The sequence below is a fragment of the Pseudozyma hubeiensis genome (genome assembly GCF_000403515.1).
Source record: "Pseudozyma hubeiensis SY62 DNA, scaffold: PHS45, whole genome shotgun sequence".
Taxonomy (NCBI): domain Eukaryota; kingdom Fungi; phylum Basidiomycota; class Ustilaginomycetes; order Ustilaginales; family Ustilaginaceae; genus Pseudozyma; species Pseudozyma hubeiensis.
In genome coordinates, this window is record NW_012133827.1 from 1188463 (window position 1) to 1215152 (window position 26690).

At 58.5% G+C, this 26690-nt stretch overlaps 10 protein-coding genes across 10 annotated transcripts; 4 read left to right on the plus strand and 6 right to left on the minus strand.

Moving 5' to 3' along the window:
• Positions 1-96: 96 nt before the first annotated feature.
• Positions 97-4770, minus strand: PHSY_004870 (peroxin Pex23-like-Penicillium chrysogenum; the record flags this gene model as incomplete). Its single annotated transcript, XM_012335482.1, has 1 exon — positions 97-4770. One exon carries the CDS (start codon positions 4768-4770, stop codon positions 97-99), a length of 4674 nt encoding a protein of 1557 aa, XP_012190872.1.
• A 638-nt stretch (positions 4771-5408) lies between these two features.
• Positions 5409-7712, minus strand: PHSY_004871 (DASH complex subunit ask1; the record flags this gene model as incomplete). Its single annotated transcript, XM_012335483.1, has 1 exon — positions 5409-7712. The coding sequence occupies one exon, from the start codon at positions 7710-7712 to the stop codon at positions 5409-5411; it is 2304 nt and encodes a 767-aa protein (XP_012190873.1).
• Positions 7713-8561: 849 nt separating this feature from the next.
• PHSY_004872 (hypothetical protein) lies at positions 8562-10493 on the minus strand (the record flags this gene model as incomplete). Its single annotated transcript, XM_012335484.1, has 1 exon — positions 8562-10493. One exon carries the CDS (start codon positions 10491-10493, stop codon positions 8562-8564), a length of 1932 nt encoding a protein of 643 aa, XP_012190874.1.
• Positions 10494-10672: 179 nt separating this feature from the next.
• Positions 10673-11690, minus strand: PHSY_004873 (hypothetical protein; the record flags this gene model as incomplete). The annotated part of the gene is made up of 2 exons (XM_012335485.1): positions 10673-11314; positions 11595-11690. The coding sequence occupies 2 exons, from the start codon at positions 11688-11690 to the stop codon at positions 10673-10675; spliced, it is 738 nt and encodes a 245-aa protein (XP_012190875.1).
• Positions 11691-11917: 227 nt separating this feature from the next.
• Positions 11918-12226, minus strand: PHSY_004874 (hypothetical protein; the record flags this gene model as incomplete). The annotated part of the gene is made up of 1 exon (XM_012335486.1): positions 11918-12226. The coding sequence occupies one exon, from the start codon at positions 12224-12226 to the stop codon at positions 11918-11920; it is 309 nt and encodes a 102-aa protein (XP_012190876.1).
• Positions 12227-12605: 379 nt separating this feature from the next.
• Positions 12606-14456, plus strand: PHSY_004875 (AIR carboxylase; the record flags this gene model as incomplete). Its single annotated transcript, XM_012335487.1, has 1 exon — positions 12606-14456. One exon carries the CDS (start codon positions 12606-12608, stop codon positions 14454-14456), a length of 1851 nt encoding a protein of 616 aa, XP_012190877.1.
• Positions 14457-17311: 2855 nt separating this feature from the next.
• On the plus strand, positions 17312-21244 carry PHSY_004876 (hypothetical protein; the record flags this gene model as incomplete). The annotated part of the gene is made up of 1 exon (XM_012335488.1): positions 17312-21244. One exon carries the CDS (start codon positions 17312-17314, stop codon positions 21242-21244), a length of 3933 nt encoding a protein of 1310 aa, XP_012190878.1.
• A 547-nt stretch (positions 21245-21791) lies between these two features.
• PHSY_004877 (hypothetical protein) lies at positions 21792-22106 on the plus strand (the record flags this gene model as incomplete). The annotated part of the gene is made up of 1 exon (XM_012335489.1): positions 21792-22106. The coding sequence occupies one exon, from the start codon at positions 21792-21794 to the stop codon at positions 22104-22106; it is 315 nt and encodes a 104-aa protein (XP_012190879.1).
• A 527-nt stretch (positions 22107-22633) lies between these two features.
• PHSY_004878 (hypothetical protein) lies at positions 22634-24898 on the plus strand (the record flags this gene model as incomplete). The annotated part of the gene is made up of 1 exon (XM_012335490.1): positions 22634-24898. One exon carries the CDS (start codon positions 22634-22636, stop codon positions 24896-24898), a length of 2265 nt encoding a protein of 754 aa, XP_012190880.1.
• A 121-nt stretch (positions 24899-25019) lies between these two features.
• On the minus strand, positions 25020-26654 carry PHSY_004879 (predicted lysine methyltransferase; the record flags this gene model as incomplete). Its single annotated transcript, XM_012335491.1, has 1 exon — positions 25020-26654. One exon carries the CDS (start codon positions 26652-26654, stop codon positions 25020-25022), a length of 1635 nt encoding a protein of 544 aa, XP_012190881.1.
• Positions 26655-26690: the final 36 nt, after the last annotated feature.

Below are 26690 nucleotides of genomic sequence, written 5' to 3' on the forward strand. Positions count from 1 at the left end.
TTTGTATTTATACCGACAAATGCAAGACGAGTAGCGACAGTGATAGAAGGATCCGCGACCCTTTCGATCGGCGTGTGAAATGATGCAGAGCTCGGGCTAAAACGTTTCCCTAGCGCCCGTTTGTGGCGATACAGAGCCGCTTCTTGTCGGGATTGGAGGTCGTGGTGGGCGCATCGAGTCGGCCACAGAAGTAGCGGGGACCGAGGGCGCTGGGAAGGCTGTTGTGGTGACATCCTCGGTTGCGGTCATCTTGGCATCGGCCATTGGTGACGTTTGCATGTTTGCGTCAAGACCGTCAGCCGCGTTTTCGCTTCTCGGGCTCAGCAGTGCTTCCTCTCTCAACTGACCGCTCGACTTCCTTTCCAGCGATTCCGGGACGGTTAGTGCCGCTGGCGACGAGTCCCGAGCGCTTTGAGGTGCATCCAATCTTGTATCAGCACGTTTGGAGGCTTCCATCGAGTCAGCCGCTGTCTCCGCCGCTGCAATGGAGGCAGGTGCAGGCTCGATCGAGTCCCTCCATCTCGACGCACCGTCAACTGCTGTCCGAGCCCGCTCGCCGGCCGAAACCTCCGACAATCCCGACTTCCTATACGGCAACGGCACCGCCGGAGCACGCGGGGAAGGACTTCTCGAACCCCTCTGCGGTGGGAAAGTCACGCTCAACCTGCTCGCATCCACCTGCAACCCCTCCGCCTCTTTTTCGGTATCACCTCCGTGCGAACCGGACGGAATCTTCTCGTGCTCCAAGAACGAGTCCGACACAGCCTCGGCTTCCAGCATATCCACCAGTGCGCTGCTATGAAGTCCCAACGGCATCGCGACCTCGTCTAGCTCGTGCAGATCCTGCGGCCGACTCAGGATGTATTCCGAGTTGGTCGCCGCTTCGTTACCCGGTGTCGCAGCCAGGATCCTCTGCAGATCCGAGTAGAATTCCAGCCTGGGCAGACCCGCTCGTTTCCAGCCACCGAGACGCGAGCCGAATGCACCGCCTGCTCCACCGCCCATCTCTGCTGCGTCACCATGGATGTGAGCGGGGGACAGCTCGATCGGATAGGCCCGCAATGAGTGGTCGCGGTAGATGTGGTCCGGATGAAGCTTCTCGTGCACTGCCAGAAGTAGCCGGATGAGCGCAGCTCGATTGCTCTGAAACTCGAAGAGCAGCAACACCTCGTCCAGCTTGCGTTCCAGTACGTCCCAGACATCGGATGCGTCGGGGGTCGGGACAGAAGCTCGCCATTTCGCGCGGACTCGCTCGGCTCGCTGACGGTACCGGAACGAGCTGCCTCCGCTCATATGCGGTATCTCGACAGCCGGAGAAGCAGGTCTCGCTGGAACGCTTGGATCGGCTCCAAAGTCTGTTTGAGCTGTCAGCAAGCCCAATGCGGCCAGATCTTCTCGTCGAGCTGTCTCCATCAGCTGGTCGAGCGACGTCACGCCAAGCCATAGTCTCCACAGATGCATTCGTTGCCGATCGACCTTGCACGCGCGGAGCACGCGCAACACACGGGCAAAGTTGATCTCGACCAGCGCTTCTCGTGTGAGTTCGTGGCCCTCGGCAGGGCTCTGGGCGAACGGTTCCAACAACCGTGACGAGCTGGTGCCCTTCATCGTACCGTCCTGCCGGACAAGGCCTTCGGCGCTTTCAGACGCTGGCATGAGCCCGTCAAACCGCAGGCTCTTGGATGCGCCTGCGAAGCTCGAGGGAATGGGAGGATGAGCGTTCGCACCATGGCTGTTTGGCGTCGCTCCACCCTTGCGATGGACAGCGGCCAGTTGGCGCTGCTGGAACTTGCGCTCAAGCGTCCTCAACGTCGTTGCAGCGAATGCCATGTCCTCGTCCTGCAATCTGTGCTTGACGAAATGCCAGCTGATGAAAGGATTGCGTGCGTCGACCTTGTTGATCTTGAGCATCGCCCATTTGTACGAAGTCTGACCGGCGCTGAGTCCGGTAGGTGCTCGAGACATCTTTGCCTCCCGATCCATTGCGATAATGCTAGGCAGTAGGCTCTTGAGCTCACGGATCGTGCCAGTGAATTCTCTGGCATGCTTACGTGCCTTGCGTCTGATTCGTGGGTCTTTACTTCTGGCAGGGTGCGAGCCGTTGGCCATGTGACCCGGAAGTCGACGCGGTAGGAACGCCGACGGACGACCATTGGCAGGCGTGTACAGCATCGGATCGTCTTCACTGGAGGAAGAGTCGGACTCATCCGAATCGGCCAGCGAGCTCTCGCCTTGGGGCTCCTCGTCGGACTGTCCAAGTTTGACGCCACTCTTGACGAGTGGTTGCGACGATCTGTCCGCAGCGTCAGGTGCGGTCAGCTCTTGACCCGGCGAAGCAGCTGTTCCGGGAGTGGCCAGCGCTTCGCTGGGTTTGGCGGGGCCGGTCAGAGGCCTGCGACGGCGAAGGCGGATCCATCGTCGACGACGAACAAAGGTCCAGGCATCGGGCGATCCCGTCCACTTGCTGGACCGAGCGCGCGCCGAACGCCTGATGGCTTCGAATCCGCCGTCCTCCTTTGTGCTCTCCTTCTCTTGACGCTTCTTCTCCTTTTCGGCGAGACGTGCATTCATCTCCCGAATACCATCGGCGCCCGTCTTGGGCATGCCCACCCTACCATGGGGAAAGTGGACGTTGGGCCAGAAGCGTCGACCAAAGTTGCCGCTGTACTGCCATCCTGCTTCATCCACGTCGCCAGTCATGTCAATGTACCACTCGCTGTATGCCCATTCCCACGAAGGATCTGGCAGCTGCGCATTTGCAATATTGTAAGCCGACCTTTTGCCGCTGGAAGAGGTCCAAGGGGAAGGGTCCCATTGGAAGAGGGTCCTGGGGCTAAACTTCGGAATGCCAAACACGAGCAAGCCGCGTTGATTCTCGTAGAGGACATCGAACTCGTACTTGACTCTGTGTGCATCCGAAGGCGCCTCTTGTTGAGCATGCTTGGCCAACATGGAGTCAAGCTCGGCGTCCGGGTCAGCATGGCGAGCTTCTTCGTCGGCAGCCCGCTCGATTGCGGCCATCTCAGCCTCCCATCTCCGCTGACGGCGACGCTTGATGACGTTGGGCGCGTGCAGATACTTGCGAATGCTGTTGCGCGAGCTCAAAATGGAGCGATCGATCACACTTGTCTTGCGGTAGAGGCTGCCACCGTCGCCATCCTGGATGGCTTCGTCATCATCGTCGATCGTCATCGAACTTCTCCGGCTGCTGGCGATAGTAGCGACGGATTCGCGTCTTTGGCCGAAGTGATTGCTGTTGCGCGACATGGATGGCGTGATGGTCGAAAAGGGAGTCATGCCACCTGCGCTCTGCGCCGAGGTGCTGCGTGGTAGATCGCTGGTCTGCAGCGAAAGCTGACCAGGATGAGGCGAATAGCGGTCCATGGCGCGACGATTGCGGCTCTGGTTTGTAGCGTAGTGGATTCCCTTTGAGACACGCGTCGACACCTTGTGGCCCAGCTGGCCGAATTTGCCGTGCAAGTGGATCAGGTCGTCGATTGGCTCGCCGTTGGCTTTCCTGCGCCGAATCTCGCGACGAATGAGCTTCTTGCGACGCTTGAGCTCTTCCTTTGTGATCGTCTCGCCGTGTTCGAGGCTCAACGAATTGAGATGAAGCATGTTGTCTCCCTCCTCATCATCCGAATTGGAGGCCAGCGCACTGTCGTCGAGCTCGTCATCGCTAGAGGCGGAGGAGGCGGAGGAGACGGATGCTGGTGAGGGCACGCCAAGGGGCTGATTATCGTCGTGAGCTTCAGGCTCGTCGTGCATCGGCCCACCCGTGATGCTAGAGGAAGAGTCGCCGTATTGCTTGCTCGAGTCGACGGCCAGGCCTGGAATGTGAGTGGAGCTGCTCGGCGGTGTCGAGACATTGCTGTGAGGTGATGGATTGTTCAGGCTCCTGGCGAAAGGTATCGCCAAACGTCCCGCCGAGGACCGAGCCGACTCCTCAGCAACATCGTGCGACTGCCCTTCTTCGTCAACGACTAGCAACTCGGGCCCCGTATTCGGTCGAATCCGTGACTTTGGTCGATCCGGTGCGTAATGGTTGTCGATCGAGGCACGAGAAGGGAGTTCGGCAGTCGGGGAGGAGCTGACATTCTTGAGTCCGACATCCGCCGGCGGTTCAGCGGAAGGAGCGCGGAAGCGTCTTGCCAAGGAGCTGCCTGGTCTACTGATGGAGAAGCGAGAGGGCGCCTCTTCGATGCGTGGAGAAGCGTCGGGCGACTCGGGGTGGCCGCGAAAGCGACCTTTTGCTCGCGATGCAGCGCCGACGACCCTAGTGACGACTGGATTGCCCGTGATCATGAGCTTCACCTCTCCCGTGTTGTCCCGTCCCTCTTCGATCTCCTTATAGGTGTCGTCGCCGCTCTCTTCGTCCGACGAGAGTCCATGCCTGCGCCTTCGTTGACGTTGCTTATTACGACCAAATGCTTTGGAGACCAAAGTGATACCGGTGGATTTGGCCCAGTTCTGCCGAGTTTGCTGGGCTTTGGCGATGCGGTCGAGCTTGTCTCGAGCCGCTTGGGCATGCTCATCCGGCGCTCGCTTTGGCAGCTGTCGTTGACCATCTTTGGAGCCGGAGGCATTGCTGCTTCCTCCAGCCGGTGTGGTGCTGTCGTGAGAAGAGCGCGTGTCTTGGAGCACCAGTCTATCCTCGGGAAGTGGATGCAGTGCTGTCGGTCTCACCGTTGTGACAGGCTGGCGCGGCGAGGATGAAGACGCTGTAGCAGCGAAGGAAGACGGACCAGAATCGCTCTCCATGGTGGACATGCTGCGATTGGCTATGTGAGCCCAGTCAGGTGTATGCGGTTCTGCCAGTTGATCTACGCATGGTGCTGCAAGGCGGATTGCATAGGTTGTGCCGAGGCTACGTGGCTTAATGGTGTTGCGAGGTCGAGGTGCGAGAATCAGACCATCGTTCACAGTTGATGCAGCTGAAGCTCAGCCCGGCAATCGACTTTCCAAACGTCACAAACAGCGATTCGGTTGCTGCGGGTGTGCAACCAACGTGCAGCTGCAGGGCTCGGTGTGTTTATGCAGCGAAACAGCTCCACTTGGCTTGAATCCGGACTCAATTCCACTTTTGGCCAAGTCGAAGTTTAGTCAAAAAGCACATCCAAATGCAGCGAGCGCCCCTGAGATCGACACAGCACAGCTGCAGACCGCAGCCACAACAACTCACACTGGCCAACCTTGACAATTTTTGAGACCCCATTTCCCAGATCAATTCTTTCTAGAAGCTCACATTCACATTCACATCCACTGAAGTCACGGTCAACAGCCCCTTCAAACAGCAGCCTGTCACGACCATACGTATTACATCAGAATCCCAACTCAGTTATACAGAGACGGCTCAGCACCTCGTGCGATGCTCGCTGCTCGAGATAAAAGCAAAATGGCGGCTTCATCTATCTACGCGCCGGGGCGCCCGGGTTCATGTTGAACGGAGTCGGGCTGGGTGCGCTGTAGGTGTCGTCGCGGTCCACCAACGGTCGACCGCCATGAACGGTGCCCATCTCATCCACGTGGCCCCACACCTTGAACGATTCCTCGCCACGCGCGTCGTCGCCCTTGGCTGCCGTTGCCCTGCTCTGACCGCTCGAGACACCGGCGTGCGACGCCCCGCGAGTGCTTTGCGTCTCGGCGGCGCGCGGTGCGGCGTTGCTACGAACACCGAAGAGCGTGTCGTCCTCGATGCTGCGGCCCGCCTGCTTGGGCTGGTTGAATGACGAGACGGTCGAGCTGGTCCAGCCAGAGTTGTCGTTCTGGCTTCCCCCTCCACCGTTGCGGCTGTTGCTCGACACGGAGTACTTGGCTGCAGAAGAGAGCATCGACCCTGCGACATCGTCGCCGCCGTCATCCGACTCGCTGTCGGAGGACTCGTCGTCGTCGTCATCTTCATCATCGTCGTCGTCGAGTGGAAGCACGCCAGCCGTTTTGAGATTGAGACCACCAAAGCGGTGCTGCACCTCGGACGAGGAGAGCCCCGGTGCATCGGCGGCATTGAGCTCGAGGCCCTCGTCCGCATCCATCAACATGGCAGCCGAGCTGGCGTTGGCAGATGGCGCATTGCTGCTGTTTGGTGTATCTTCCTGTGACAGACTCGGACCACGCTTGGTGAGCGTCGGTGGTGTAGGGATCGAGTTTCGTCGCCGTCCCGCACCGCTCTGACGATCGCGCTGCTTGGCCTCTTTGCGTCCCATCCTGAGCGGCGTAGCTACCGGCTGCTTGCGAGAGCTCGCCGCGTGCTCTGCCGCTGCCTGAACAGCTCTGTTTTTGCTGGCGCTTTTCGGCCATGCCCTAGCTGCAGGGCTCGAGGCGCCGACACTGCGAAGCAGATCGTCCACCATCATCTTAGCCGCTTCTTTGGCGGGTGTCTGCGCATACCGGCTCTGCGGTACCGAGAATTGCATTGTCACGGGAGGCGACATGCCAGCAGGCCATCCGAGCGAGTCCTTGTCTGACGAGTCCGAATCCCACTCGCCATCTTCTTCGCCCTGTGCATCCTTCTTGGAAGCTCCGCCTCGCTTGCTGCTCGAAGATGTCTTGGACGATTTGGTGCCCTTGATCTTGGACGTGAGCGGTGTCTTGCGCAAATCAACGATTCCGTCCCACATGCGCACGCTTGGCGGGGCGAACGGGTTCGATTTGGACTGCGAGCTTCGAGGGGTGGCCTGGATCTTGGTGTAGCTCAGACGGCCCTTGTTCCGCTTATGCTCCGAGTCGAGCACCTTGTTGAGCAGCGCGCCTTTCTTGGGTGTCGATGATGTCTTCATGCGGCCAGCCGAGGTGGCCGAAGACTTGAACTGCGGAAGATCGTGTACCGACGACGCGTTGGAGCTGTCAGGGTCGATGGAGCGTCCGCCCCGGCCGGTGTGCGTAGAGCCGAGGTTTTCGATACCTTGTGCCAGAGCAGCACGGTCGCGCTCGGTATTTGCCGTGCCAAAGGACGGCTTGACCTTGCCCGAGGAAACGAAGCTGCTTTGATCCATGCTCGGGTCGGACGTGCCCCTTCCGAGGCCGGTGGTGATGTCGCGACGCAGACGCTCGAACGGCGACTCGGCGGGGTCGAACATGTTTTCTTGGTCTTCGCGATCGCGCGGCTTCTGCTGCTTACGCTGCGCAGCCTCTCGTCGTGCGGCGGCCGCCATGGATGCGTTGCTGAAGCGAGGAGGCGATGCTGCGCGTGCACGATCCGCGGGCGCTTGTTCGACGCTTTCGTCTGCGGCGTCGTGGAGATCGTCGTCGCCATCTCCTGAGACGATGGACGCGTCCATCTCGTTGTAGATGATGGAGCCCGTCTCGGATCGTGGACTTCTTCCATCGTCGTCGCTAGTGAAGGTGGCATTCTCGCGCGAGTCGTTGCCACTCTGGGTGACGTCGCCGCCCTGCGAGTTGGCGTCGAACTCGCCTTCGTTCTGAACGTGGGCTGTAAGCGAGACGTTGGCCGACACTTCGTAGAACGTCTTCCAGAATTTGGCGCCTTGCCATACGCGCGCACTAGCAACGCCGTATTCTTTGACTGCCGGAAGGATGCGCGACGTGACAATCTGATGCGCAGTCGCAAAGTTTTGGTCAATCTCTTGAAGGGTCAATGTGATGGCCTGATCGAGCTGCATGATCTGCTCCGTGACCGATTGCTGTTGTGTTGGCATAGCTGCATTGTGCCCCATGGCCGCAGGATGTAGCGACTGGCGTGGATGCAGCGACATGTTGAAATCCTGTTCGCTGCCAAGAGCTGTTGTGATGGTTTGAGTGCCGAAAGCAAAGAATGAATCTGGGTGCGATTGTGTCTAGCACAGGCGATTCGAATCTGTGATGAGCTGTTTGCCGTGCTATCGGGGCGTAGTGATCGCCTGTTGTGGCGAATGGGCGCGACGGCGGAGAGAAAGGTAAGAGGTGGATGATGGTCGAGAGGAAGTAAGATGAGTGAGTGTCGCCCGTGGCCCGATTTGATCGACCGAACAGCAAAGAGAAACAAGACGAGCTTCGCGGAGTGTGTGTTTTCCTACCGCAATCCGAAATCAGACGCGCTTTACACTCGTTGGCACTGCATCAGTGTGAATTTTCAGAGCAACACTTTTTCGAGACGCGTCGTGCGATCCTTGGCCAAATAACACTTTTCGCAGTCTGTCGGTTTGTGCGTCTGAGCCTTTTGCCCTCTCCGCGCGCGCGCGATCTGACAAGCTGTCTCTGATCACGCTCTCTGACACAAGCACACCGCTGACATGTCCTTCTCTGCCGTGCGTCCTCGACTGAGTCAGAGCCTCGTCCTCTTCAGCCTCACGGTGAAACACACGCTATCAGTGATTAGCTGCAGGTCGACCTGGAATAGGCCTTTTCGTTGAGAACAGACATTGAATGTGACAAGGCGAGGTCGATTGATACAAAAGACGATGCGAAAGAACGACGAACAGGGAAAACCAAACAATTGCGTACGACATGAACGAGTAGACGAGACATGAGAAGACGGTAGAAGCGGACAAGTACGGGACAAACACACTCACTAGAGAGATGGAAAGAGAGAGGGAAAAGGCGAGGAAGCAGCTTGGCATCAAGGCTCAAACCTCGACTGCCTCCTCGCTGACATCACCGAAGGTCGCCGTGGCTGCCAGCACACATCGCAGAACAGATTTCATCGTGACGACGCGCCGGGGCATGCCGTTCTGCATCACCTCGCCAAAAAAGCCAGAGACGAGCCTGTTGCCAAATGGAGACGTGGGCGAGTCCGACGACGAGACACTGGAGCCAGGCGACATGGTGCTCGGTGTCCACGAACCTTGCCCTCGGAACGCCGCCTGGGCGCCAAAGTACCTCATCGACTCATCCGTCGTGAACTGCGCGAGCGACAGCGATCGAGGTCGATGGCTGCGTGGCCCCGACGGCGTGCGGAGGAAAGCGGGCACGGTGGTACCCGTGCTCTTGACCGGCAGAGAGTTGACTGACGAGGAGAGGGGCTGATCTTGCTTGGGGCTTGGCCTGGGTTCGCCCGCCGCGTCAAGGGCGCTGCCACATGGTGCAAAGTTGGCCAAAGACGGGCGTGACGTCTCACTAGCAACCACACCGAAAGCACCGCGCGGCGCTGTCCAATACTGCGTCGACGATCGTCGATGCTTCTGCGCTGGAGCTGGCGTGAAACTGACGGACCGGCTGAGCGGCATGGCATCTGCATCGAGAGAGAACGTCGGAAGCTCCTTGCCAGGTGAGGTCGAGATGCAAGAGAGAGGTGGAGTCACGACGACGCGCGGCTCGTCCAGGACGAAAACGCCGCCAACATCACTAGCGAGCAACAGTGCAGCAGCTCTGCCGATGGTGGACGAATTGCTGACGGAAACGGCTGGGTGTGCATCCTTTCCGTCAGTGCCTTGCGGATGGCGCGATCGGAGATCTTTGACGAGCGACGTCAGCGGAGTAGTGAGGATCTTGCGCGACGAAGACCTTAGAATCTCCTGAGAGATCTCGCGACAAGAGATGGGCGAGACGAGACCGCCCAGCGGATCGGTGACCGCGAGCACAGAGAGCTGTTCGGCTTGCATCCGCACCAGCGCATCGACGGTGCTCTTGTCTCCAGAGATGATTGCGGCCGGCTGCTGCAGCGCGGACGGTGATAGGGTGTCGAGCGTATTGGAAAAGATGAAAGCCAAAGCTCCACCCTTCTCTGCTTCGACGGCGAGAAAGGCGACGACATCGGCTGCTGTCAAGATGCCGCACACGGCACCATTTCGGTCGTTCCGAAGGTCTGAAACCACCAAGCAATTGACGTCGTCCTTGCTCAGCTCGCGAAGAATGTCTTGAAGCGAGCAATCGAGCGACACATGTCGAAGCTTGTTCTTTCGCGAAAGGTCCGAGACCAGACCGGCGGCGACAGGTCTTTGGGACGAGATGCAGCTACGGATGGTCTCGATCTGATCATCCAAATGGTGTTGCTGCGCCGATGGCGGCAAGCGGAAGCAAGAAGAAGCCGTGCTTGGGGAAGCGGGCGGGGAGCCAAGACCGTGTAATGCACTGTTGTAAGAGGTATGGACATCTTTGGTACGGTGCGGTCCAAACACGGCAGCGAAGAACGCAGCGAGGTCTTCGAGGCTGAGGAGCCCCGCACAGTCCGTTCTTTGGAGCTTGCCAACACAATCCGATGTGTCATCAGTTCCGCCGGTGCTCTTCAAAAGGATCCATGTCTCGGCATCGTCGGCCTCGGCGAGGCGTTCTCCAGCCGCCTCGATGCTTACATGCTCCGGCAAGACCACCAGGCGCGAGCGAGAATCGATTCCGCGTGAAAGGACATCTTGAGCTGAGAAGCACTCTAGCCTCTGCTGGAGTTCGAGATCAGCGAAAGGGTCTTGTCGGGCAAAAGAGGGGGCAGAGAGGGCAGAAGGGTGCAGGCTGATGGCAAGGTCAGAGCCGCCGACGGAGCTGCTGCGGAAGTGCGATCGCGACAAGCGGCCAGACGAAGACGAAGTCGGGATTGAGATCGGTCTCGTTTGGGATAGCGCCATCGTCGTCGTCAACGGGTAGGCCAGCCCTCGAAAGAATGGAACTGGAGTGTAAGGGCAACTGGGATTCGAGTGAAGGCTTATGAGGCAGCGCCTCTGTGTGCATGTCGAATATTATTGGTAGCAGGATGATCCGAAGGGAGAAGGGAGCCCGCCTATTCTTCCAGTCAACATGTGCGACTTCACCTTTGTAGCCGGGGTTGGCCGACGGCCTGTCGAAGTCGCTGCAGACGAGGGGAAGAGCGAAGAAGCTCGATGGTGTAAGAGTAGGACGTAGAACGATACGGCGGCCTGTATGCAAGAGATGTTCGAAAGCAGTAATGGCGATGGTGGTCGAGGACAGGATGGGTAGATGATGACAGCAAGGACAAGCTGCGAGTCTTCTCCTTGGCGCCTAAAGGGAGGGGTTGCTGCTCGCTGCACACCTTATAGCAGAAAAGAATAATCTTCCGCAGAGGGAATGAACATCCTGAACAGGGATGGCAGCACAAGGTCTCGCAGCAGAAGATAGGCCGGCCCTGAGAGTCCACAGCGCTGAGCCGAATCAGGATCAGCTGCTGCAAGCTAGCAACCGAACACAAGATCAAAGTGTCACTTCCAAACTCCGTCAGCGCTGTGTCCCACGAGAAGCGCCCACATCTTAGCTTGTGATTCACATCGTGCTCGAACCCATCCGCAGACGTCGTTGACCCGGATTCGCTGACTCCAACTCGAGATGACCAGCCTGAATAATTGGTCGTCAGGGTGTTGACAGAGGTCAGATGGTCACTCTTCTCAGTGCTACTTTTTGCTTCCATGCAGAGCAGACGCAGGGCTCGTGCACCCTGCGTGCAGGACTCGACGTTGCCGAAATGTGAAAAACTTGGTGCAGCAACGGACCTTCAAACCGCGGTACAAAAGCAGAACGAAAGTGAAACAGAGAGCAGAGGCCAAAGCTCAGCACTGACAAAGTGCCTGGTTGGGCCCAGACCACAACTCTGATTTGCCCCGCATTCTCAAATGTCATCTGCATCCGCCCTTTCGCGTGGGAACTTGCGATTCCTCACTGCTCTGTGTAACAGGACAGCTGTCGGATGTCGTGGGTTCCTTTTCCCAAACGCTCACCACGAAATGGGCGTTGACCTGGACTCGACCTGGGTCCTGCGTGTTGGTCTTGTGCAACTTGTCGCCGCCTTGAAGAGGTGTGCTGCCGTGCGACATTGCATCTCTCGCCAGCCACTGCTCAAAGCTGAAGTTGAACGATGAGGCGCCGGTGGGTTGCTCAACTCTCCTGAGAATAAGCGATCTTGCGTGGCAACGAGAGAGGGCCTGTAGACGGCTCGTGTGAGGTGGGATTAACGACTTCTGTTCTCGGCCAAATGCAGTTCGGATCGCTGTTGTACACCGGTCAATCGTGAATCCATCTCGCCAAGCATCCGTCGGACGTGCTAACTTAACTTGGTCATGCATCGGCAGAACCGCAGCTGGACTCGATGCACTCGACGCAGGCCGTCGTTGGCTCCCATCTCGGACATGTCCTCGAATTCTACGAGCCGCGTTCGTCCATGTAGCCGAGATGGGGCTTGCGCCACTAGAAGAGCCAATTCAAGCCAGAAAGGGCATCGTCGGAATCTCGGGCTAATGCACCACTGCAGTGCAGTCGCGTCTGTTCTAAAAGGGCAAGCGGCGCCCTCGTACCCGTCACAGACCGAGGTTACGCTCTGGTATCGACGTCGTGGCTTCAGATTTTTGACCATGTTCAATCGTCTCGTTGCGGTCTAACACGTCTGATAAAAAGGACGTGTTTCGTCAGCCCGTTTTCCGAGTCTGTTTCTTTTGTGAGTGACTCTGCCATGTCAATTTATTTGCGCCTTGCAGTGCGGATATTTCCACAGGGAAGCCTGGGCGGAAGAAGCGACCAAAAAAAGTTTAAACTACTTTGGTTGCTTCTTCCGGATCGGCTCCAATCAGAAGCGTCTCTGATAGCGACCTCCAAACAATCTTTCCGACGTCCGTCGTCGCTTCTCCACACTGGCACTCGCAAGGTCGTCATCCGCTCACCATCGAAAAGCTCAGCTCGTCGTCAACATGGAACAACGCGTCGTTGGTGTGCTCGGAGCTGGCCAGCTCGGCCGCATGTTTGTCGAGGCCGCCGCTCGACTCAACGTGCAGGTCAAGCTGCTCGACGTCGGCGACACTGCTCCCGCCAAGCAGATCAACTACCTTCCCGGTCCCGACGGAAAGTCGCAGCACATCGACGGTAGCTTCGCCGATCCTGAAAAGATCCGCCAGCTCGCTTCGCAGGTGGACGTGCTCACCATCGAGATCGAGCACGTAGACGCTACCCAGCTTCAAAAGGTGCTCGACGACAAGCTGGTGGATGCCGTGCATCCGCTGCCCTCCACCATCGCACTGATCCAGGACAAGTACCTGCAGAAGGTGCACCTCGCCAGCAAGGGTCTTCCCCTCGCCGAGTACGTCGCCGTCGGTCCCGTAGACATGTCGAAGGCTACGGATGCTGCGCAGGCACGATCTGCACAGGTCGAGTCCGTCGCCAAGATCGGCGCAGAGTTCGGCTTCCCGCTGATGCTCAAGTCGAGGACGCAGGCGTACGACGGAAAGGGCAACTATGTGGTGCGATCTGCTGACGAGGCTGCTGCTGCCGTTGCCGCGCTGGGCGATGGCAAGCGCGGCCTCTACGCCGAAAAGTGGGCGCCGTTCGAGCGCGAGGTGGCCGTCATGGTGGTGCGCAGCGCAACCGGCGAAGTGCGCGCTTACCCTGCCGTCGAGACGGTGCACAAGAACAGCATCTGCCACACCGTCTTTGCACCGCTGCGTACCGCCGATCCGGGTGTCGAGGCGCGCGCACGAAAGATTGCCGAACAAGCCGTCGCGACGTTCGGTGGAGCCGGCGTCTTTGGCGTCGAGATGTTCCTCATGCCCAACGGGGAGCTTCTCATCAACGAGATTGCCCCTCGTCCACACAACTCGGGCCACTACACCATCGAAGCCGCCGACACGAGTCAGTACGAGAACCACGTGCGTGCCATCCTTGGTCTGCCGTTGGGCAGCACCGCACTCAAGGTGCCCTCGGCCGCCATGATCAACATCCTCGGCCTGGCCGACTCGGACAAGGACAACGAGGCGGTGGCCAAGACGCTGGTGCCTGCCGTCGTCAGCCTCGACGTTCCAGGGACGACGTGCCACCTGTACGGCAAAGCAGGCTGTCGCAAGGGCAGGAAGATTGGTCACATCACCATTGTCGGACAGAGCGACGCTCAGGTGCGATCGCGCTTGCACGTCATCGAAGAGGCGCTGGACAAGGCGACGGAGCTCGCTGAGAAAGGTGGCAGGCTTCCTTCCGAGCTGACGTTGCCTGGCGTCGTCGCTCTCAACGCATCTTCGGCCGCTTCGTCGTCGACTTCACAGACGCAAAAGGGCTCGTCGCCCAAATCAGCCGCCGACTTTTCGCATCCTCAACCGTTGGTGGGCATCATCATGGGATCGGATAGCGACTTGCCGGTCATGATGGCAGCTGCCGAGATCCTCAAGAAGTTCGACGTGCCTTTCGAGCTTACCATTGTCAGCGCGCACAGGACGCCGGACCGCATGCGCACGTACGCCCGCAGCGCACCGGCACGTGGTCTGCGCGCCATCATCGCGGGTGCCGGCGGCGCGGCTCACCTGCCCGGCATGGTGGCCGCCCAGACGGCGCTGCCGGTCATCGGAGTACCCGTCAAGGGCAGCACGCTGGACGGCGTCGACTCGCTGCACAGCATCGTCCAGATGCCGCGCGGCATTCCCGTAGCCACCGTCGCCATCAACAACAGCACCAACGCGGCGCTCTTGGCGATTCGCATCCTGGCGGCGGCCGACCCGACCTACCTGGACAAGATGCAAAGGTACATGGAAGAGATGGAGAACGAGGTGAACGGCAAGATCGAGCGCCTGGCTCACGATGCATGGGATTACACGCTGAAGAAGTAGGCTCTCTCGTTGTATAAGAACTCGAAGTCATAGATGTGTTCGCGTTACGACTTAGGTTCGTAATTGACTGTGAGGCTGCAACGAAGTTCAGGGTCGATGCCAAGACAGTAGAAATGACGCGCCAAGCCGAACGTTCACGTTTACTGATAGTCTCGCTCGGCAAGTCGGCCGTTCCGTTCTCCCGGGCCAGACGTTACGAAGGCCGAGTTGACAGGGCAGCTAGCTACTTGGTCGTCAGACTCGGAGCGCTGCAAAGGATTCGATGCAACAGCAGTGGCCAGTGATGTGAGAAGAATGGCAAAGCGCAATGCTGTGACTTATCGTGCGATGGCCAACTGTGCTAGACTTGGACGCAATCTATGCAAGTCTCTTCCCGCCGTCATAGGTTTCAGGGTCCAGTATCCAGTTTTCGGTGTCCGATTGGAAGAGGATACGCAAGAACGAAATTCTCCCACGGCGTTTAGCCCCTTTTCCTGCGCCGGTATTCAAACAAAAACCAGTTCGAACTCGACATGTTCGCTACGGGGCTGCTTGCTCGCTTGGTGTTTCGTGTGAAGATAGCGCGGGGACCTCGGTTGTGGATTCAAAGTTTGAACTGGCGTCACCTGTCATTGTGACCTCAGAGTGTGATCCTGATGGAAACCCAAGATCACACCAAGCCACGTCCGTTGGCACCGGCACGAAGATCGAGAACTTTTGACGCCCACCATGCTTCATGCGCGTTGCATTCGCCGTGGTCATTCATTGTCATCCCACAGCATCGCAGGCACATTACCTTGCTTGCGCGTGGCTGTCTGTGGTGTACGGTCAGGCATTGCCAAGTCTATGGCGGGATGGTCAAAAAGCAACGCCACCCGGTGACGGTACGGAGCATCGTCGTGCGAATTCTTGGCTGCGAGCCACCTGCACGTGTGCCGTGCCATTCGGGTTGCTACGTAGGAGCAAGGATGTCTGAAAGCCGCAGACGGCACCCAACGGCGAATGACTCATGGCGCCGAAAGCGATGCTTCACTGTGGCCGTGGGATTTGGGATAGGGACAGGGACGTGTGGCCATCACTCGTTGGTGTGCCTTGCTCTTGGCTGTCAACGTCACGTTGCTCGCCGACGGAAAGGGACAGCTCGCGTGCCAGCCTGCTTGCTCGAGAGGTGATGGTCTCGCATCTCTGCCGTCCAGCTCTCGGACTCGGCTGTGGTGCAATTTTTGAACATTTCCCGCTTTTCTCATGCTCTCGCCTGGTCCCATCTCGAAAATTGGGCGCAGTTTCCTTTTCGAGGAAGTGGGCTTGGATTTCAACGCCAGCCCACTAACGTTACTACTCAGCGACAGAGAACAGTTCAGCCTAAAGATAGACCAGCCAATTTGTCAAAAAAAAAGAAAGGGAAAAAAAGACAGGCACGCAGGATTTGGCTGCTTCCAAGCGAGCCCGGCCTTGCAGCGAGTCCATGTCAAACAACCTTTGCTCTCTCTCGGAGACGGCTTGAAGCGGAGCGCCGAATTCGATTTGGCCGTACAGTCCGCGTGCCGGTCTTTGGGTTGGGTGTGTTAGCCAATCATACCGCCTGTCGCCCACTTCTCCGCAATGCAAATGCAAATGCAACCAGCTGCAGGTGACAAAGATTGTGATGGCGGCGCTTTGTGATCATCGCTGAACGCCTGACAGCAGTGGCAGCGGGAGGGTGCTCAGCGAAGCGGACCATGAACGCAATACGAGCTTGAGGATGGACGTTCAAACGGCTGGCTGGCTGGCTGGCTACTGTAGCTTTGGCTAGCGTCCCCGCCAAGTTGGATTGTACCGCGGTGCAGGCGCGAATTGCCGTCAGACGCCGCACTCCAATCCTTGTCTCAGATGAGCTGCCATTTGGCTCGCGTACCCTCAAGTGCCTCGCCTCGCCTCTCCTCTTGCGCCTCTTGCCTCTATCTCAGCACGTCCAGCTGTGTGACATCTCCCGTATCCTCATTCCATCAACCACGTCGTCTGATCTGGTCTCCTCACCACATGCAGCAGCCGTGATCCCGTCGCTACCACGACCTGCTCCCATTCCTCCCTCCATCCGTCGCATTCCAGTCTCGCTGCAGTGAGCACCGTCAGTCGCTGGTCGCAGCCAACCAGCCCTACACCCACCTCTGGCTCAACCACAGCGCCTCTGCCGACTTGATATCCGTCGTCTGTCCCGGTGGTTCGGTACCCCTTGACGATACCATCGCCATCCGCTGATATCTACCACATTCCCGTTCCGAACCCCTTGGAGCATGCAGCTACCGTCATACCGAATCCTTCTTTGACGTCTTCTATTCTGCACCCGCGCCTTTAGCGAGAGAACACCGATCAGCTTTGGCTCACCCCGACTACAGCCTGCATCAATCCCGCGTACCCCACATCCCGAAAAGCGTACCGCGCGTCATCGTCGTTACCCACATCAGCTGCTCATCTCGCCTGCACATCGCCTCAATTCAGACGCCCTTCTGCGAGTCGAGCCAATCGTTCCTGCAACAAACCTTGTTCAGCGCACCCCACTTCATTTCGACCGCGCCTTCCTCACTCTGTCAGCGAACCGTCTGTAGCTCTGTGTTTCACCGCGCAGACAATCCGACAACGCTTTCTCGCCACGCGCTACGCCCTGCATCGCCGTCTACGACTCTCACGACACGTCTCGCTCGGTCAACAGCCCTCTGTCCATTTGACTTAAAACTCGGCCGCTTCACAATACCTGCCCCGGTAACGACCACCTTGCCCTTTTCATCACCGTTGAACGACGTTGTCCTGATCGGTCGAACTATCGTCGCCTTTACGACCTGTGTCACCACTCAAATTCGCCTTAACGCGTTCATCCCCAGCTTTGTCCATCTTGCGCCATGCCGCAGCTCGCCAGCCATGTACAGGTCTCGTTGCATCCCCTAGCTTCCCGTCACGGTGCCACCTCATCCACGCTCGTGTCCGTGTCACCACAACAACATCCTCGCGACGAGCCATCAGCTCGCGACGATGGTCAGGGAACGCCACGCTTGCATCGCTCTTCCCCCGAGCAACAGTGGTCGCGACCTCCACGTTCGCCCTCGCCCACGTCTCTGCCCCAGCCCGCTCGGTCGTCCAGCTCCAAACCGCCAAGCTACGGCATCCTTCACGCCGACCTCGAGCAGTATCCCGTCATCTACGACGAACCTGTCCCCTCCGCTAGCAGCAGCAACAGCAGCGACGACAGCAGCAGTAGTGGTAGCGAGGACGAGCATGATGACGATGGCGACGACACTTTTGACGATGCGTTCACCCACAACAGCCGCAGACACTCTCCCGCCCTTCCACGCCGTCGGTCTCCCTCCAAGCGCAAGCTTGCCGCTCCCATCCGTGCCATGTCGGCAGAGCAGCTCGCGCTCTTGCATCAACAATACGTTGCGCAAGACGTGCCGCACAGTGTCGTCTTCCCTTACCTCCACGGCGTCGACGGTACCATCCCTGCCCAGAATCATTTCTTCGGCGCTCCTATGAGCGGACAACACACACCGTCGTACCGAGGCCTCACCATTCTTCGTGCCGATATGCCATCGCGTCAAGAGATCGAGCAATTGTACGCTTCCAGAGCCACTCAGCCTCAAGGCAGAACTCGTGCTCACACTTTCTCTAGCGTCACCACACAATCATCCGGCAGCTCTCCCGACACCGACGACGAGTCGGCGCGCTTCGAGCCAAGCTGGACCAACGCGTTCAAGAGCCCGTCGGGCCTCGCCGATCCCGTGCCCATCTCGACCGCATCCACCACATCTGTTTCGCCATCGACCACTTCCACCGTGTCGTCCCAGTTTTCCAGACCCTCGCTCTTTTCGGTCGCGTCCGAGAGCTACAGTTCGGGCTCCCGCACCAGCGTCTCGACCGTCAGCGACATGACCGATGACGACGCTCATTCGCCTACCAAGCACCTTGGTCCCAATGGCAATGCTTCTGGCGAGTTCGAAAAGCAGCCGCGTCGGTCGTTGCTCAACTCGACCGTCTTCCCCTCCGAGATCATCAAGCCGCCCACCCTCTGCCGCACCATGTATGGTCGCAACATCTATGACGACCTCTCAGAGCCCGGTTATCGCGACCAATACGCTGCGGACCACGTTCGCAGGACCGGGGCCAGCTTCGTCAATCCCCCGCAAGCGTCTGGCGTTAGTCTGCGCAACTTCAAGATCCAGTGCGCCAAGTACGCCACCATCTCCGACGTTGTCATCTATTGCCCCTTCGGCTACCACCCGGGCGTCCTCACGCTCGCAAAGTGGGTCAGAGAAGCGCAAGCGTCTCTGCGCAAGGAGCGTCTCTCTCGCGGTTGGGGCGGCTTGCAGTACAACGTTTTTGTCGTCACCGAGCCCTTTGAGGTCTTTGAGGAACGTTTCCCATTGCTCGTCACGGTCGACAGCAACGGTTTCGACCGCAACCGCGTCGATTTCGTCGATCGCGAGCGCGACGAGATGGAGAGGATGACGCACGCTACCGAAATCCACGACAATGTCTGGCTCGGCTGCACCGCCGATGCGCCCGGCCTTGTCAAATCAGGTCCTTGGCAAGAGAGCAGCGGCGAGGACAGCGCGCCCATCACACCAGACGAGCAGGCTAACCCGAACTGCTTCTCGGTCTGCATCAGTTGCGAAGAAGAGCGCTCCTCGAATTCCAGCGCCTGCACCTCCGAAGTGCTGCGCAACGCTGCTCAGTACCTCGACTCGGTCGATGCCTCGATGCGAGTCGACAACGATACCGACAAGCTCCTCGACAGTCTCCATCGAGACCACCTCTTCCATCTCAATGGAAGCCCCGTCGGCGAGTCCGTCTACGATGGCTTCCGCAAGCAGGAGTCGCGCGACGGATCCATCGTGCTCGGTCCCAACGGCTGGACACCCAAGCCGCGATCTGTTCCCGTCCACACAGACGCCTCTGCCTCGCCGTTCGTGCAAGCCAAGAGCTCGAGCGCCAGTCTGAGGCAGCGCAGCGATCTTCTGCGTCTCGACGCCGGCGCCATCGTGCAGCTGGATTACCAGACTGGCAGCGCCGGAGCTCCGCGCACGCACAGCTGGCAGGACAAGATGGCCAAGAAGATCGTCGACCTGTGCATCTGGATCCAACAGCAAGCATCGCCTCCACGTCCGCAGCACGCAGTTCGCGATGCTCCTCCTGCCTTCAACTCGATCTCCTCGACGCTTCGAACCTTCCGTGACGCAGCCAGATCGCCCACCCGCTCCTTTTCGCCCAATCATGGCCGCGAACGCGAACGCGCTTCGCACCCTCGAGTCGAGGAACGCAGCCTTGCTGTACGTCGACCTAGGCGAGTGCTGCTTCATTGCCCGGACGGATATACCGAGACATCGGTGTTGGCGCTTTCCTACCTCATGTACGCTCGCGAGCTGAGCTTGCCGGAGGCGTACCTCGACCTTCAATTGCGAGCCGATCGTTCGTTCTTCGTGTACCCTGCCGACGTTGTTTTGCTCGAGACGGTGGATCGACTGCTGCAGCAGACGCGCGTCGCACGCAGCCAAAGCATGCCTGACCTCACGGACGTCAGCGTTGACGTGCGCAGAAGTCGCCATACCGTGTCCAAGTCGTTTAGCGGCTCGTTGATCGCAGACAGCCGCCAAACCGAGGTGCGCCGCTTGTCTTTGTCTACCACAGCGCAAGGCGGTCTGCCTACCACCGAGATGGCAGGCGGCATATGCCGAACCTCGACGCCGACACCAACCAAGTATCGCAGCGGTGTCACCGAGATCGATGCCTCGGACTCGGTGGAGAAGCACGATTGGTTCGACAAGTCTCGCTTCGACGGCTCATTCCCGTCGCGTATCCTGCCGTTCCTGTACCTTGGCAACCTCGATCACGCATCCAACGTCGACATGCTTCGTGTGTTGGGTATCACGCATCTGGTATCGGTGGGTGAGACTGCTCTGGAACCTCCGGCACACATCTCTGCGAAGGTGAATCCTTCGCGCAAAGAGCACGGACGCAGTCGCTACCAGCGAGCCTCCGCGAAAGCAGCTCTATCCGAAGATCCGACGACGGTGCCATCCTGCACGTACCGATCGCAGGATATCAACGTGCTCAACGTGCGCAATGTGTCGGACGATGGCATCGACTCTTTGAGGGGCACGATGCGCGAGGCGGTGCAGTTCATCGAGGCTGCGCGTCTCTCTGGCGGCAAGACGCTGGTGCACTGCCGTGTCGGCGTAAGCCGCAGCACGACCATGGTGCTGGCGTACGTCATGGCTCACCTTGACCTGGGCCTGGTAGAGAGCTACCTGCTGGTGCGCAGCCGTAGGCTCAACATTGTCATCCAGCCGCATCTGCTCTTCCTGTGGGAGCTGCGAGGGTGGGAGTCGTTCCTGCACCGAGCCAAGCAGGCGCAGATCCAGCTGCTGCGCGGACGCGTCGGGTCTCCAGACCTGGTGAGAGGTGAGCTTCCTCGCGAAGCTTCTCACAAGCTCTCGGTGCTCTCGATCCGCGGCAGTTCGAATCGCAGCGATTCGAACTCGGGCTCGTACAGGTCTGCACGCTCGTCGCCTGCCGGGTCGCCCGTGGCGACGAGCACGACTCGGATGGCCAATGCCGATGAGACCTCGGCCGCCACGGCGGAATGGAGCGACGAGCATCTGGCTGGCGTCGAGATCGGTGCAGGTGCCGGAAGCGTGCACGGATTCGACATGGCACACTCTGCCATGATGCCGTTCGGGTCCGGCAGTCCGACAGGACTGCCTTACAGTGCTTCACGCTTGACGTGGGGCCACCTGGCGCGTGAGATTGCCGACCTCAACTCGCGCTACTTTGTGTAGGAGAAGCTCAACAAGCACGCTCCGGCTGGTCTCCCGGTCTGCCACTCGACGAAAGCGCATTGGTCGAGACCGAAGCAAAGGTCTATGACCGTTCCCTATCGCCATTCGCGACTGGATTCCCGGCTCTCATCTCACTTCCACGGAATCTCGCGTTCTCAAGGCTGGTCCGCACTTCTCTTTCATCGACGGGTCCGGACCTTGTCGATGTTTCTTGTAATGGGTCGCGATCGCTACTTGCATCGCATTTGTTTTGTCCTGTTTGTCACCGCTGTTCATGGTTTTGTTCCCCGTTTCGTATTGTTGTTGCACCCAACTTGTTCTTGTTTATGTCGTTTATCTTTGTTGATTCGCTCTTGCAGTATTGTTTAGCCTCAGTTCCTCTTCAATTTGTTTTCGTCACGCTGTCCATCTTGCAATTCCGATCCGTTCTAGTCCGACATTGACGCTTGTGCAGACACACGCAGCTGTACGCGAGTCATTTGGAGGATCTCTGTCGATCGGAAAATATAAAAGACGGAACGTCACAAGCCTACAGTGAAAAAAACAGATGCTTGAGGATGAGTTGGACAAGGCAGCTGATGCAGGAGATGCAAGAAACGTGGACCCTCATGGCAATGCAGGAATTGGCACCATCGCGCTCTATGGTGAGATCAACGGTGGTTCGGGTCGACGCAATGACGAGGCGAGATTGACTCGAACGATCAAAGCGGGCAACGACGCTCGCCAATCGAAAGAAAGGAAAAGAAACGGGAAGCCTGATTGCTTCTGCAAACCAACTCAGACAGCACGTCAAACGACCTGTCATTTTGAATTTTTGACAAAAATATCAAAGATAAAAGCTGAATCTGAAGTGTTGGTCTAGCCACGCGCAGCAGGCGTGCATCTTTTTCTGGCGGGGACCTTTGAAATCCGTCCCGCTGCTGATGGGTTGCGAGCGGTGTAATTTGCCGATGCCACTCTTTCGGAACTGCAGCAGAGCACGGCACGACAGCGAACCACTCGACTCTTTCCCGCAGTGTCACGGCGTTGATTGCCATTCCGCTCGAGCCGTGTGAAACAAGTGTCACAGCCCAAAAAGCTCATTCGTCACTTCATATCCATCATAACGCTCAACGGGACGAAGCAAGATCTGCTTTCTTTCCACCACACCACCGCCCAAGGCACCACAACAGCACCTGCTGCAGCACTTCTCATCGACAGGCGTGCTCACGAGACAGCTCACAGATTCGACTTGGCATCCTACAAGGCTACTGTTGGACTTCGTACCCATCCTGTGGCAGACACTCGAACGTCATTCTCTCCAATTGCAGATACAGCAGCATACATATTGGGCGTAGCTGCGACCCACCATAGCCACCCGACAGCATCGGCTTCCCTTCCTCCCACACCATGTCCGAGCAAGATGACGTCGCCTCCGTCTCGGCCTCTCAAAAGTCGACACACGCCACATCCGCCATGGGAGACATTGCCAAAGATGGTCTCTCACCTGACCACCTTGAATCGCTGTATACCGATCTGCCAGCCGACGCCACGGCACTCAAAGCTATCGTAGGCACCATGAGGCTCGAGCTGACCAAGAAGCAGCAATCAATTCTCGAACTCAAGGAAGAGATAGATCAAGTCAAAGCGTCCCATTCAGTCGTTTTGCAGCGATCTGCAGAGTGGCAGGACGAACTTGAAACGCTGAGATTACGTGTGCCCCAGCTGGAGGAGGAGCTGCGCACCGAAAAGCAGGCAAGAGAAGCAGAGTCGGACCGCGTCAAAGACCTTCGTATCCGAGCAGAAGAGAGTCGTCGCGCCATCATGAGGCTTCAAGGTGAACAGTCCGACGCGCGTGCAAAAGCGAAGATCGACAACCGCCGCAGCTGGGTACCTGCGGCTACCAATCCACCGCCTCAGAGGGACGAGCAGGAAGAGGCCGAGCTAAAGAAGTCCAAGCGCGCGAGCTTGATCTTCGGTCCCAACGCTCTCAATCTCAATACCTCTAGACCTCCCAGCAGCACGGGTCACGTTCCTGGTCATCGTCGCACAGCTAGTGGCAGCCGAAGCGTATCTGGTGCGTCCAAGGGCGAGGGCGAAGAGTCCGAAGAGCCGCTAAGCCCTACCTTTGCCAATGGTCTGCGTGGATTGCGACTGTCGGGAACCGCAGGCACCAACGGCACATTCGGCTCGCTCCTTGCGCCTGTCGCTCCACCGGGCGCCGACGACAATGGAGGATCGGCTCCCAACTCACGTCGAAGCTCTTGGCTCAGCGAGTCTGGCAGGTCGCCCCGGCTCGCTCCAGCCGACTTGCCAGACTCGACCGACGTGCCATTCACATCCGGATCTCGTCTCTCGGTCCCTGCAGCCGGACCAGCTGGACACCGCTCAGCCATGCTCAGCTCGCCCGCGCTTTCCCAGGGCGCTGCCAGCTCCGTCGGTGTCGGCTCGCCCATCATGGAAGACAACGAGGAGGATGAGTCCAATCCCAGCATCGCTGCAACCGTCTCGAAAGCTTTACCGAACCTGCCTTCGCGAGACTCTTCGATCAACTTCCAAGCACACGATCGCGAGCTGCGTGCGAAGGAGGTGCAGATCGAGCGATTGACGCGCGAGATGCTCGAGATGCGCTTGACCATGGATGAAGCCATCGAGGCTAGAAAGGCGAGCGAAGCGTGTCTCAAGGCGCTGCGTGATTTCATTGCGAGCCACGATGCAGAGGCGGATGCCGACGGACGGCACATGGCGGATGACGCGGATCGAATCGTGCAGGGGACCAGCGTTGGTGCTGGCCTCTTGAAAGGAGTCAAGCTGCCGCCGTTGCCCACGGACAACATCGACGATGACGAGGAAGCTGCGCATCTGAGCCCTCAAAAGACAGCGGCGGGAGGTAGCGCTGCTGGTGGGTGGGGGATGAAGCTACCCACGCTGATGCGAAAGGCTACTTCGGCTAGCTCCAACGCGCCAACGCCGTCGGATGAAGCCCGTGCTGGGCTGTCACCAGAGCCGGTAGGCGGATCGGCTGCATCACCGTCTTCTGCCGACGGCAGCTCCGCCACAAAATCGATCGGCTCGAGCTTTGCCGGATTCAGCAACCTCCTCAACCGCACCGCCACCGGCACCACTCCCCACAGCGAGGCTTCCCAGCCAACGACATCGCCGCTATCGGAAAACGTAGTCGGATCGCCCACCGCCGAGGACGGAGGCTCGGGAAGCGCCTTCAAAGGGTTCGGCTGGTTCAAGCGGACTTCCGTGCTGGGCACTGGCCTTCCCGCATCCTCCACAGCAGCACCCCAAGCGGAATCACTTGTCGAGGAGAAAGTGCTCTCACCCCCCTTCCGCTCGCTCGACCACGACCAGCTCTCCATCTCACGTCAGAGCGTCATCTCCCCTCCCTCCGAGCAGCAACCACGCCTCTCCACCGCCATGACACCCAACCTGAGCAACGGACCTTCCAGCTCGACCTCCCAGTCCTCGATCCGCACACCCAGCGCCAGCGGCTCCAACAGCAACGCCCTCGCCATGGCGGCACGCTTCGGCGACGACGACGAGGCGAGAAGGGCGGCCGAGAGCGTGCAGAGCAGGGAGCTGGGCATGTCGGATCGTGCGCAGAGGGCGGCGAGCAAGACGGAGCAGGTGGAGCATTTGACCGATGTGCTGCCGTCGTTTGATTGAGCATATGTGTATCTGTACATGGGTTGCAATGTTAGGGGTGATGATGCCGAAAAGGACGTCAAGGTTTGCGAAATGTGAGGGGTTGAGATGAGCTGACAGCGCGTTGTGGTCGGGTGAACAGCTACCGTTGCTCGTCCTGCGTATCGAGCCAATCCGTAACGTGCTCCAACTCCGACCTTGTCCACTGTACGGCGCTGTTCAAGAGCGTCATTTGTCCGTCTCTGTAGCGTTTTACGTTGAGCCATAGCGAAGGTCTGATGGAAGTCTCTGGTGATTCGGGTTCGATCCTGGGGCAACTTGGGAGTTGGTTGAGAGACTTGTAGGTGGGGGTCGGTATCGATTCAAAGTGTTTTTGGCTGATGCGGAAGGCCTTTCGTTTGGCGAGGAGGAGCGATTCGAGCAGCTCCAGCACTTGACCGTACACTTCCACCTCGTCTTCCCTTGCTGGAGCATCGTCTTGCCGTACTACGTGCTCGAGTTCGTCGAGTAGACTTGGACATGGACAGGAAGCTTTTACGAACCCTCCTTCCGCGGCTTCTGTGTCCGATTCTGGTGCGTGCAACACCCAATAGTGCGTCCTACCATGCTCGCCACTACCCCCGACCTTCAATGCCAGCGTATCTTCCTCTCCACCTTCCACGGTAAACCCATACCCGCTCAGGAACTCCTCGTTGCTCTTCCCGCCGTAGTTGTTCCACACCTGCGTTGCTCCTTCCACCTCGTAGTTCAACGTCATCTCCACCATTCCTTTTTCTTCGGTCGGAGTGTGAGACCAAGTCACGGGTTTCGCGCGCGAGTGGTTGAATGTATCGTAGCCGGGGATGAGGATGGGTGTTGGATCCTGGACGTTGATGAGACGAGGTGGGAAGGAACGCGAGGTGAAGGCTGATTCCGACCAGCGCCATAGTTCGAGTGCTTGGTGGTAGGTATGTTGCATCAACGAATCGGCCTGCAGGGCTTCTGGATCGATGGAAGCGAACACGCTGCAGAGATGTCTCGAGAATGAGGAGTGGGAAGGGGAGAGATGCGGGAGTAACAGAGTAGTTGCTCGAGTGTAGTCCTTTATCGTTTCGAGTAAGCGACGTTCGGTGGATCCAACGAGCGGCGTGTTGGAGAGCAAAGCCAGCTCAGCGCTCGAGAAGTGCAGCGGAGTCTCGATCACTCGAGGTATATGCTCGACATACGGGAGGTGTGCAAACACTTTTTCCAACGCTTCATCCTTCGCCGAAGAAAGGTACTCTAGTGCAATACGGCTAAGGACCAGATACAGAAGAATCCAGTCCGCGCTGGGTAGCGCCTCGTACTCCAGCTGCAGACCCGATCCCAAGCTGCGAGCGAGCTGTTGGATTTGATCAAAGGCCGATGTGGAGGTGATGCATAGCTCGGAAGGGACTCGAATGACGGTGGTATCGCGAGGCAAGGGTGAGGAGGTGTAGAAGGACAGGCCTGTCAGAGGGTCATTGTGCAGATACAAGTCGGGATGCAGTTGGATTCCGACGATGCAGAACCATTGGATCAAGGGATGTTGTGGCTGTTCCATCCTCGCCGGCGTGGATCTCTGTGAGGATGCTCGTTGCGGTGTAAGGAGGAGCAGGAGCAGAAGCACCGAAAGTGATTTCCAGAAGAAGAAAGCAAAAAGCTTTGTGGTTTCGGCTAATTCTTCGGTGCTTTGTGGAGGAGAAACCCGCAGCTGAGTCCGAGTGGACCCTTCATTTGACACTTTGCGGGTCGACCTTGCGGATGCTCTTCCCTTCATTTCCTCACTTCCTCACATTCTCTGCTCGACAGACCA